This window comes from Nesoenas mayeri, assembly GCF_963082525.1.
Source record: "Nesoenas mayeri genome assembly, chromosome: 11".
NCBI classification, from domain to species: domain Eukaryota; kingdom Metazoa; phylum Chordata; class Aves; order Columbiformes; family Columbidae; genus Nesoenas; species Nesoenas mayeri.
Window position 1 is genome coordinate 9,501,934 of NC_137563.1, and position 11,234 is coordinate 9,513,167.

An 11,234-nucleotide genomic window follows, 5' to 3' on the forward strand; every position below is an offset into this window, starting at 1 on the left:
TAGCGAGAGAGATTTGTACGTCCTTCCCTGTGTTTGTTAGCCAAGGCATCCTTCAGTATTTATGTTGCAGGATTTTTAATGCATGGATAATAGTATTTTGTAACTAAAAGCTTGAAAAACTTACTAATGGGCTGTTTATATTTTGTGTTATTCCTCTTTATCATTTTCCTTTAACGAGACTGAAGCCAATTTAGTGTTATTAGTAAATGTCTGAGCATGTTCTGCAAAATGAGTGTTCAACACTCTGGTGGTGAGGCTGCGTGTTGTATATTTCATGTGATGGCACTTCTAAGTTGTTTGGAGTACGTTTTAACTTCTGCATGGGTCGGTGGGTGTTTCTGTAACATATGGCACTATATGTTGAAAGCGGATGTTTACATCTGGTATGCATTGGAAGATTAAGGTAGAGAGGATGAAGTTTTGGGCAAGTATGTGTTTTTTGGATGAAGGATAAAGTGAGAATACTTTTATTTCCTCTTAGATTTGAAACATATCATTCTAGCAATGCCTTTGAAACTCTGCCAGCTTTGCCAACCGTAACATTTATGGGATTTTAGACCTAAACTGAATTAGAAAACTGTTTTTAGTGGCAGAGAAAAAGGTTAGTGCATGAAAATAGCTGGGCCTGTTATTGACTGCATGTGGTCAGTGGTTTGGCTGAATGTAGGTGGCTCTTTTCCTGTCACTGTTTTCAAGCATATGGCTTTGTTTGTGATGAATATAAAACTCTTTAAAAATGAGTTCTACTGCAGTTCTTTTGCAACAGTAGTCTTTTGCTATTTAGTAGTGATTATTTTGCTTTTGCCATTCATTTTCAATCTTGTAGTAAAAAGGAAACTTTTTAAATAAAGCTTGTGATTCCTGTTGGCATCAAAACTAAGAGGTTTGAAGAATGTGGTCATCTGTGTATAGCAGCTGCTTTTGTTACTAGTATTTTCTAAAAGGCTGGATATACTGCGTTGTTGATTCTGTATTGTAGTTAATGCTGGGATTGTTTGCAGTGGGCAGAAACTCCTTTTAAATGTGCACACACGTTTTGTTCAATTAGTACTTCTCTGAAAATCTCTAATAGTGAATTATAATGAATTTCCCTTTTTTTCCTGTTCGTGTTTTCGGTTTTGAAAGTAACATTTATAGCAGTTTTTCCGAAGGTCAGCTTCAGACTTGCCCTTTTTTTTCCCCATTGTGTAGAAGACAGCTTGAAATGAACCTTGAATTTGTTTTCCTCTTTAGAGGTTGTATACAAGGTGCTACCTTGAGCTCAGGGAATAGCAAATTTTGTAGCTCCTGCTGTAGAGAGAGCTTAAGGGCACAACAGGCTCTGTTTAGCTTTAACTTAAACAGTGTTACCATATTTATATATTAAAAAAAAAAAAATAAAAAATCTGTGTGATAGAGCTGTAAATTGTGCAGATTGTGGATTGTGTAGATTGTCTGGTGTTCTTAGTGTAGAAAATTCCAGTGAATCTTGTTTTAGCATCTATCAGATGGAAGAACTGGTTTCATTTAGCTGAGAGCAAAGCACATTTGGTTCTCCAAGATGCTGAGAACTGCAGTAAGAATTAGGGGCACCAAGCACCTCATGAGTTGGTTCCATTGCTGTAAAGTATTAAGACACAGAGCAAAAGTTTCCGCATGCTTGGGGAAAATAAAGTATAGAATTATCCAATTTTTGGAATAACTGTAAAAGAATAACAAAATAAAGAATGAGAGAACCTGTGGAGATGCTTAATAAATTCGTCAGCCAGTCCTTAGAGAAATACATCCTGGTCCCACAGACACAAGCAACTCACGCTGTTGCAAGATCACATCGTACAGGCTCTTAAGAACTTCATTTGTTACCTATATCAAAAAAATAGTGCGATACTATATAAAAAACATGCTTTAAAAATTCTTAGAATGTTAAAAAAGAAAATCTCTAGAAGCTGGAATTATTGCAAATATAGGTTAGAACTTACTGTAGTATTTCTCTACAATATCACATAACAGTGTAACTTGCAGTTTATTAAGAAATTTCTTTTCCAATTTAAACTAGGTCTTTTGAATTGTATTATGAAGACAGAGTTGTTATTCCTAAACGTGCTTGGTGAAAGACTGCCACTAAGCAAGAACTGCTATGCATTTATTTGTAAGTCTTGTTGCAAGACAATTTAAGTAAGGTACATATAAGCTTTGCATCCTTAAATTAAAAAAAAAAAAAGAAATTTGCACGAGTTTGAGTTCATGCAAAACACCCTCAGTAACAAGAAGCTATTTAATGTGAGTTTTTTTGATTTTGGGGTTTTTTCCTAGTTCTGATTTAGGACCAGGAACCTACTTGATATGTCTGACAGTAGTCATTGTCACAATTCAGGAATGCTCTATCTTGAGAGATCTCATATTTAAACGTACTGCCTAACTGATAGTTGTTCCTCATCAAAAAGATTTGAAATATGAAGATGCTGGAGATTATAATTATCAGTTCTGAGCATGGATCAATAGATCAGTGAATTAAGAGAAAACCAGGACAGCTCACTGATGACTTTTGTTTTTGATTTATATGAGATATTTTCTTGTGGTCTTGTTTGTGAAAGTAATTCTATTAATTCTCAATGCCCCCTGTTTGGGTTGCAGAGGTTGGAGACCTGAGGGAGCTGCAAACGCTGGACATTTCAACCAACCGTTTGATAACGTTACCTGAAAGGCTGCACATGTGCCTTTCGCTGCAGTACCTGACTGCAGACCGAAACCACCTGTGGTATGTTCCCCGCCACCTCTGCCAACTACCAAGCCTCAACGAGCTCTCCATGGCTGGGAACCGCCTCGCGTTTTTGCCACTCGGTGAGTCACCACCGTCATTGTGCTGGGGGGTGGCTCGGAGGAGGAAAGCAAAGTTTCCATCCCAAAAAGAAAAAAAACAAATTCAACAAGTAATTTTCTTTGATGCTAAGCCATACAAACTCTGTTTATAGAGTTGTCACAGTGATCATATTGTTGGAAAATATGCTAATAAGTGAAAAAATACGCAAGTTAAGGTTTCATGTCTGTTTTAAAGCAGTAGACCATCTATCAAATTTACTTTATTTTTAGCTAACTGAGAGGAGAAAAAGTTTAAATGATGTTGTGTTTAAATGTGGTACTATGTAACCTGAGCTCCACCACTTTGCATAATGATCTGTTTCTATTTGCTGGATCTGATGATTTAACTAAGATTCTTCAGCTAGGGTTTAAAACTTGCCATGGAATCTCAGTAACTCCACGGAAACTATTTTTCATCATTAGGAATGTCAGTGCTGCATAATCTAGCGAAGGGTTTAGTCTGTGCTGTGTGGAGGCATCCATCAAAACTTCCATGGCAGTATCACAGAGCTTACCTGCCATTCTCTCAACACTTTGGAAATGTCGAAACAGGTTGTTGTGGTTTAAGCCCAGCTGGCAACTAGGACCACACAGCCGCTCACTCACTCCCCCTCAGTGGGATGTGGGACAGAATCTGAAAGGTAAAAGTGAGAAAGCCTGTGGGTTGAGATAAAGATGGTGTCATAAGTAAAGCAAAAGCTGTGCATGCAAGCAAAGCAAACCGGGGAATTCATTCACCGCTCCCATGGCAGGCAGGTGTTTGGCCATCTCCAGGAAAGCCGAGATCCATCACATGGAACAGTTACCTGGGAAAACAAAGGTCATTATTCCAAGTGTCCCCTCCTTCCTTCCTTCTTCCCCCAGCCTTCTATGCTGAGCAGACCCCATGTGGCAGGAATGTCCCTTGGGTGAGCTGGATCAGCTGTCCTGGCTCTGTTCTCTCCCAGCTCCTGTCCCCCCAGCCCAGGCTGTGGGTGCTGTGAGGAGCAGAAAAGCCCTTGACTCTGTGTACACCCTGCTCAGCAGTAACTGAAACATCCCTCTGGTATCAGCATTATTCCCATCAACACAAAACACAGCACTATACCAGCCACTGGGAAGAAAATTAACTCTATCCCAGCCAAAATGAGGACACAAGTCTTCACGAGCAGGAGATGCAGTCAGTGCATGGTGGTTTGTTGTGGAAGTAGTTGTGTTGTCATTAAGTGTGGACTGTTTATTCTGTTTGTGAAAACCAAGTCCTCTTCCACAAGTTTGTTACTTTTTAGCCCTGCCATGGGCTAATCTCTGCTGCAATACAGTCACACATGCAGATCTGCCTTGTCATTTGAATAGCCAGTAATGGTTGTTATAATAGTCAGATTTTGGTGTTAATTAGGTGCAGATGAAGTTATGATAACCACATTGAAAAGAAGCTGAAAATTGAGGTGGCTAAGAATGAGAGAATAATTTCTAAATTAATTACTTTTTATAGGTTTAACTTAATTTTTCAGCCTTAGCAATTTCATGTTTAAAGAAGTTTGATGTCTTTCTGATTTTCTTAGCACCTTAGTTTATATTACTGGAAAGTAAGTGCAAGTAATGTCTCCAAACATAGTGTTTTGGTTATGTCCCAACATATGTCATTGTATAAATGAGAAGATGAGTGCCAAGATGCATCATCCAGATTCCACAGTACTAACTAAAACAAGCAAAGTAACTTCACCTATTTTGGCAAATATTTCTAACTCCATTTCATGAGACAGGAAAGATGAATCTTTTCAATTTTGCAAAAAGAAGATGCTGTTCAGTAAGATGAGATGTGAAATATTAAAAGGTAAAAGATTTGCAACTTTTGCACTAGTAGCTTATCGGTGAGTGAGCTGTGACCTGGATGAGCCATAGATCTGCTGAAGTGTTTCAAGTTCAAAAGGAGGAAATAAATCTCTAATATAATGACACACCTTCTTTTTTCTTTATTTTTAGACTCAAATTCAAAACATTCAAAAGGAACTTTTAAAATAACGGGAAACATCAAAGACTATCAATTGACCTTGTTCAGTAGTTCTTAATAGTGCCTCACTGGTGAACATTTGGAGATAATTTGCTATCTGTGGATATGAAACTGAACCATAAATCCTAGAGTTCAGAGGAAAAGGAGCACAGTAGAAATGTAAATGTTTAATCCTTCCTCTGAAGAATCAGAAGGCTTCGGAGTGGTCAAGATGTGATGAAATAAAGTAGAAGAGAGTTAATGCATTGAAAAGCAAAAAGATTAAATCTATATTCTGTTGTATAGGAAAACACTTTTCTTGGAATACAGCTCTACACAACAATTACTGAAGTTAAGGCATAAACGTAGCATTATTTCTGCTAGCTGCACATGTTGGCTAATGTTTGTGTGTATTGCATCCAACTTTACTAGTTAAGGGCTGTGAGTAAGGAAGTTAAATAACAGTGAAAGATACTGCAGAAATATCTACAAGTGATATTCAAGCAAGAATTGTCAAATGATTTTTTTCCACTAGGAAGATGAGTAGAAAAGCAGACATTTTATTAATCTCCTGACAGAATGGGATTTTTGTCTCTTTTTTTATTAGACATGTCCATGTTAGAAGAAATATGTTTGGAACATATTGCTTAATGCTTTTTAAAGTGTGACTTTATTTATTTCATATGGCGGTCGACATCTACTATGCCAAGGAATCCATTCTTCCTCATCTAAGTATGTTCCTCTTAGCTGCCAGTGGAGCCTCTTGTTGAGTGTAATGGAAATCTGCATTTTCCTGTTCCTAGATTGATCAGTGTAAGATCCATTCCAGCACTGCTGGAGAGGTACTATGTAGTTTTCTTCTCCTGTACATTCTTTTAAGGGAGGTGCATCTTAAGAAAAAAAGTGTAACACTATGAAGCAATTTCACAAAATACAATTAAAATACCTGATACCACCCTCTGACTTTCAGAACTGGTGAGTGAACAAGCAGATTGGTAAACAATAATGAATTAATCATTTGTTTTGCAGAATACACTTAATTCTTGGATATGCTAGTATTTTTGTTTTAATTATTACTTTTCAGCTCTTGGATATTCCAGTCTACATTGAAAGAAACAAGACTGCGTGGATCTGAGCCTTTGGGCCTTCCTAATAAATTTATTGGCGTGGAGGGAGGGAAAAAGTGGAAACTCTGTCCTAGACAGCCCTGTTATTGTCAGCTTTCTTGTTGCCCTAATAAATGGTCGTAGGAATTCTGTTCTTGAAGGGCAGATGGAACTACCGATCATATTATATCAATCTACTTGAAATATGAATTATCCTTTGATAGAAATTTAACTTTAAAATTTTACCATTACCAAATGCTCCAATGCCTGAAAGCAAATTCCATTGCAAGCAGAAATTTGAATCTGATGACATCGCAAAAATAAAATAATTTATGTAATGAAGTACAAATAGAATTAAAATAGGCCAGAAAATCTCAAGTGTACTGGCAGTACAGGGTATGTTATGACAGCAAATATTCAGTGTTATATCACTTTATTGAGAGTTTATGTGTACTTTTTGTTTAGAAAATGGGTCTAGTAATTATCAGTGCACACTAAACAAAGGTCTTATTCTACCTCAGTATATGCTGCTTTTGTGTCTGTGCCCTCACAGTATGGTTAAAAGAGCATCAGTGCAGACACACAAGAGCTTTTGTTCCATCTTCAGCCATGTGGAATGCATATGCCAGGGCCCTGAGGTTAAAAAAAAAAAGAGGGGGGAGGAAAAAGAAAAAAAAAAAAATAGAATTGGGGTTTGTTCAGGACTCATGGCATTGGGTCATTTCTGGAGAAAGGTCTTTGATCTGCGGGCCTGGAAGGAGGAAAGTGGAAATGTTTTAGACACAGTACAGTGCTTGCAAAAGCCACATGAAAACCTTCTTTGTAGCTTGAGCCTTTTCATAGATGGGCAGCTTCCTTCTTTTACAGAGTTCTTCAGAAGCGTGTTTTCTAGAGAACTTTTAACAATATTTGTTGACTGATATAAGACATAAAAATTAATGTGGATGGGATACAAAGAGCTTTTTAAAGTGATGATTTATTTAAATTTAAACTTTATGGATAGTGTTTGAAACCGGGGAAAAAAAAATCTTTTGGGGACTAGAAGATGCTTGGTTATTTAATGCAAAGAAACTATATCAAAGAAACATTTATAGTTACAGGCTATTTGGCTTTGGGAATTGAATTTTTCCTACTGAGATATTTTGTCTAACATCCAAAAATTTGCTTTAATTACCTAGGAAATACAGTCAACTCAGAACTCAGAATCTAAACATAGCATAAGATAAAGACAGAGGGAAGAGATGAGATGCAGCCCGACTCCCCCCTCAACGCATATGAAAAGAACAGCTTTAGGGCTTTTTTTGACTTGCCTGCTTTTCAGTCAATTTGCATACATCTGGCTAGAAATGAGCAAGATGAGCCTCTGTTAATTTTTTTTTTTCCATTCTCTAAATTAATAACAGTAGCGCATTCAAGCTCCCCAGCAACCCATGGTTTTCTGTTCATGGTGGAACTGGCTCTGCACCACCAGGCGATGTTCTCTGAGCGGTAGGTGTGCCGCGCACACGCTGCCTGCTTCACGTTTCATTGGGTGATTCTTTTCCAGCCTTACAGTATTTCATGGTGTTATAGTGCCTCAGTAGTGCAGTATTTTTATTCATTGTAGGATAACAATGTTTTTGTTTTATCTAAAAATATCCCAGAGCTTCACTCAACTATTTTCAGCTGCAATACTGAGCCAAAATAAATCATCTTTTTGAGGTGTTAGCGCATAACGACGCACAGCAGCATCTCACAGCGGTGCCCATCAGTCAGCAGAGATATTTGTACTGGCTGCTTGGGGCAGGACAGTTGATGGATGCAACAGATACGTCTGTGAACTGGAATGTCTTTGGGACAGGCTCAAAGGGGCATGTGATGGTTGAACGGGACTCCGGATTGAGCAAAACTCAGATTATGGTCCCTGAAACCTCTATAGACTGTTGCAGAACAGGGCCTGCATTAAAAGAAAAACAAGACAAAAGCACTCAGTTTTTCTGTGTTAATATTTTTATTTCAGAGAAACAATGTATTAATTTTCCATTAATATCATCACTTTATAGCAAAAGTGTGACACCTTCTACAGCTTCTTAGCAGAAGCTTTTCAGGTTTCTGGTACAGCTGCCATTCAAGTGGATGACAGCTGACGACTTTCAGTATATTTTAAGATGGCCAAACATTTTTGGGGGGAGATCACTCAAAATATCATTTGCTTTATCTGCACTAAGTGGTGTCCAGAGCTCTTGCTCTTGTATTACCTATTGTCATAGTAGGAAATTATAAGAAATCATTATTCCAAATGGCATTTCTGAACAGAAATCTAATGGAATTTTTTTAAACTTCCATTCAGTTCTTCACCACGATTACAAAAGGCTGATTTCTCTGGTTACCTGTATCTTTATGCAAACTGATGTAACTGACAGTTGATAAAGACAGGAAGTCAGAATTAGTCGATATTAGTATCATCTTGCAATGTGGCTGATTCAGGCAAACACTTGCTTATTTTGCTTAGTTTCTATAACATACTCATAAAAGTTTCAGAAGTTGAATGGCATATGGACATTTTTGTTCATTTTTTCATAATACAATTTGTCTGGGTTGCAGCTCTCCCCCCCCGGGCACAGGGCTCTCAAACACTGTTCACTCGCTTTGTGCTCTGTATGAAACACGTGTCTTTTCCCAAGCCCGTATGGTGAGCGGCGCAGGAGCTGTAGATGAAGCAGGCTGCCCAGATGACCCTACACGTCAGCTTTCCTGCCACGTCAAAACTCTTTTAGACTGTTCTTTTTAGTTCGCTGTTGGGTTTGTCTTTTTTAATGTCTCGCATTAGCATGTTTTTCACTTGTTTTAATAGCAGGCAGATTTACCACTGACTAGATCGTGCTGATAAGCAAAATTCTTGCGTCTGAGAATTCTTCACAGAAGCCTAAATTTTAATTTTGTTCCATTTTCTCACTTAAATTTTCTAAACAAAAAAACCTATTCCATACCTGTATGCTGCTATCTGGAGGTATGTTAATATATTTATAATCTGTGAAGATATTGCTTAAACCTGCTGTACTTTTAACTGCCAGCCATGAATATTTTCACAGAAGTCATGCAAGCAGCACACCTTCAGATGGAGTGATCCATTACTTGGAGCCCCAGCCTTTGTTGTATATTATTCTGCAGTTTAATGCTTGTATATTTTCTTGTGTTCTGTAATTTACTGTGTCACATGGACTTGTTTCCGAATGATTACTGATTGTACTTGCCTATGGCTGATGTAATCAACCAAATATTTCTTCTTGAGAAAAGAAAGAGTGGGACAGACCACATAATTGTTTAGATCTTTACCACTTTACTAAAGATAGTGATGCTGTGATTTCGGTGACATGAGGTGAGTTAATGAAAGCAGGTTTGACCTTATGAACTTGAAGTATGCACTGTAGATTTGAAATCAATTGTCCCTTTGTTTCTTCAAATTGACTTTAGAGTTTGTCAATGTTAAAATTGAATTATTTATAATGTGATTTTTTAGGGCTACTGGAAAGGGGTTTTGTTGTAGTAATTTTAAATGCTATTTTCTAAACAGCTTTTCAGCTCATCCATAATAAAACCATCGGCTGAAGTTTTACAACTAAGAAGTACTAATTTATGTTTGCTTAAATTGAGTCTAATTGGCTTATTTATAATTCAAGAGCATTGCTTTGCTTATAATTGTCACTGTGTCATCCCTTCTCCCCCTGACTTTTATTTTCTAATCCCAGATTTAGGTCGTTCTCGGGAGCTACAATATGTTTATGTGGATAACAATATTCATCTGAAAGGCCTCCCGTCTTATCTGTATAATAAAGTCATTGGGTGCAGTGGGTAGGTATGAATTAATTCATGTCTTGCATACATGTTACTTGTAAAATTTCTCATAAATATCTTCCTGTGTGATACAACTGATTTTGTGTGTATGTTATTCAGAACTGATGTTGCTTTGAGGGGATTACTGCAGGCCCTGGGCCTGTTATATTTTCATAATAAATCTTCTGTCTTAATTGCTGACTTTCAATATTTTAGTATTAAGCTATAACAAATAGTGCAGTTATTCTGAAGGAATTTATAATGGTAATGGAAGGCCTAGCTGCATTTAAAGGTTGGCCAAAAATGTAGCCTTCACAGGCTTTCTAGAATAAGAATATAGAGAATAAATAAAGAATAAATAACATAAAGAATAAACAAAATATTTTTCAATGTGTTGCAGCATCTCTCTGGTTCATAAATTCCCCCACTCTGTAAGTTATGGGCCGTATCTGTCACGTGCAGCTCCTTCACTCATTTTACATCCCAGTATCAGCTTCTTGTAGGTCTCAGTACCTACGAACTAAAATAAGTAACTTTTTTTAGGAATTGTGGATTGACAGGTATATTTTTACATGTGGATTTTTAAAAATATCCACGGCTGTCTCATGTTTGTGGTTAGCATGTGAGAAAGAAGTGGTCTGTCTAGGACACAAGCTTAATTCTTTCTGCACTGGCACTGGCAAAAATTAGGATCAGCATCACCGATGAATGGAGCCTTACTGGTGTGAAACTGATCAGAAGCGGATTGTCCCCGTTGCCATCTAATTATAAATATCTGGTATGCTAACTCTCAGCAAATCTTGCATTAAATATAAATTCCCTCTCTTCAGCCTGCACTCTACTGCAATATGTGAGATGCTGAGTCTTGGCATTTTAAGGTTTTTCTAATATTCCCGTGTCAGCTGGTTGTGTGGTATTTAAATACTTGCCGTTGGATTATAATTCTGCTGAACTGTGTGCAGTCTCAAGCTTCTACTAATCTTGTTTTTCAGAAAAAATAATTTCTAGCCTTTGTTCTTTCAGAACTGATTGTAAATTTTAAGACAGACATTAAATTGACCCTAAACGTAATAAACTGTATTGATTGTGACTGAAAACACTAGTGACAATGCAGGAAATAATATTTGAATTTGTGTACCACCAGATATGTGTCTTTATGTTGTGAAACCATCTCAAAATATCATAGATTATTTTCAAGGAAAATTTTCAATACAGGAAGAATACTTATGTATAATATTAAGAAACCAAAGGTTTTATTTGATAATGTGCTGAGTGACATTAAAATCATGTAATAATGGTCATGTGAAGAATTTCTGTGTTCTTTCCAAGGAGGCATTAGTAACCAATGTGGTGTTTTCATGGGCCAGGCCAGAGTTGAAGATCCGGGCTTTAGTGCTCTGTCTGATCATCCACTGGAGAATGAAATCTGACATGCTACTGTTACTAGCATAAAGCTCGATTTCTGAAAATAGAATAGAAATTGCATTGTGTAAGTAATGAATGTC

The 11,234-nt window shown here is 37.2% G+C and overlaps 1 protein-coding gene across 6 annotated transcripts in view; it reads left to right on the forward strand.

Annotated features, from left to right (window-relative positions):
- LRRC28 (leucine rich repeat containing 28) overlaps window positions 1-11,234 on the forward strand; it is a 74,605-nt gene that overhangs the window by 44,850 nt on the left and 18,521 nt on the right. For all 6 annotated transcript variants that reach the window (XR_013922583.1, XM_080350913.1, XM_080350912.1 and 3 more), the window contains 2 exons: window positions 2,614-2,820; window positions 9,645-9,747. Coding sequence is in view for 5 of the 6 variants with exons in the window: in XM_080350913.1 (XP_080207039.1) it covers window positions 2,614-2,820; window positions 9,645-9,747 (310 nt within the window). In the remaining variant the exon portion in view is untranslated. The remainder of the gene's footprint in view (window positions 1-2,613; window positions 2,821-9,644; window positions 9,748-11,234) is intronic.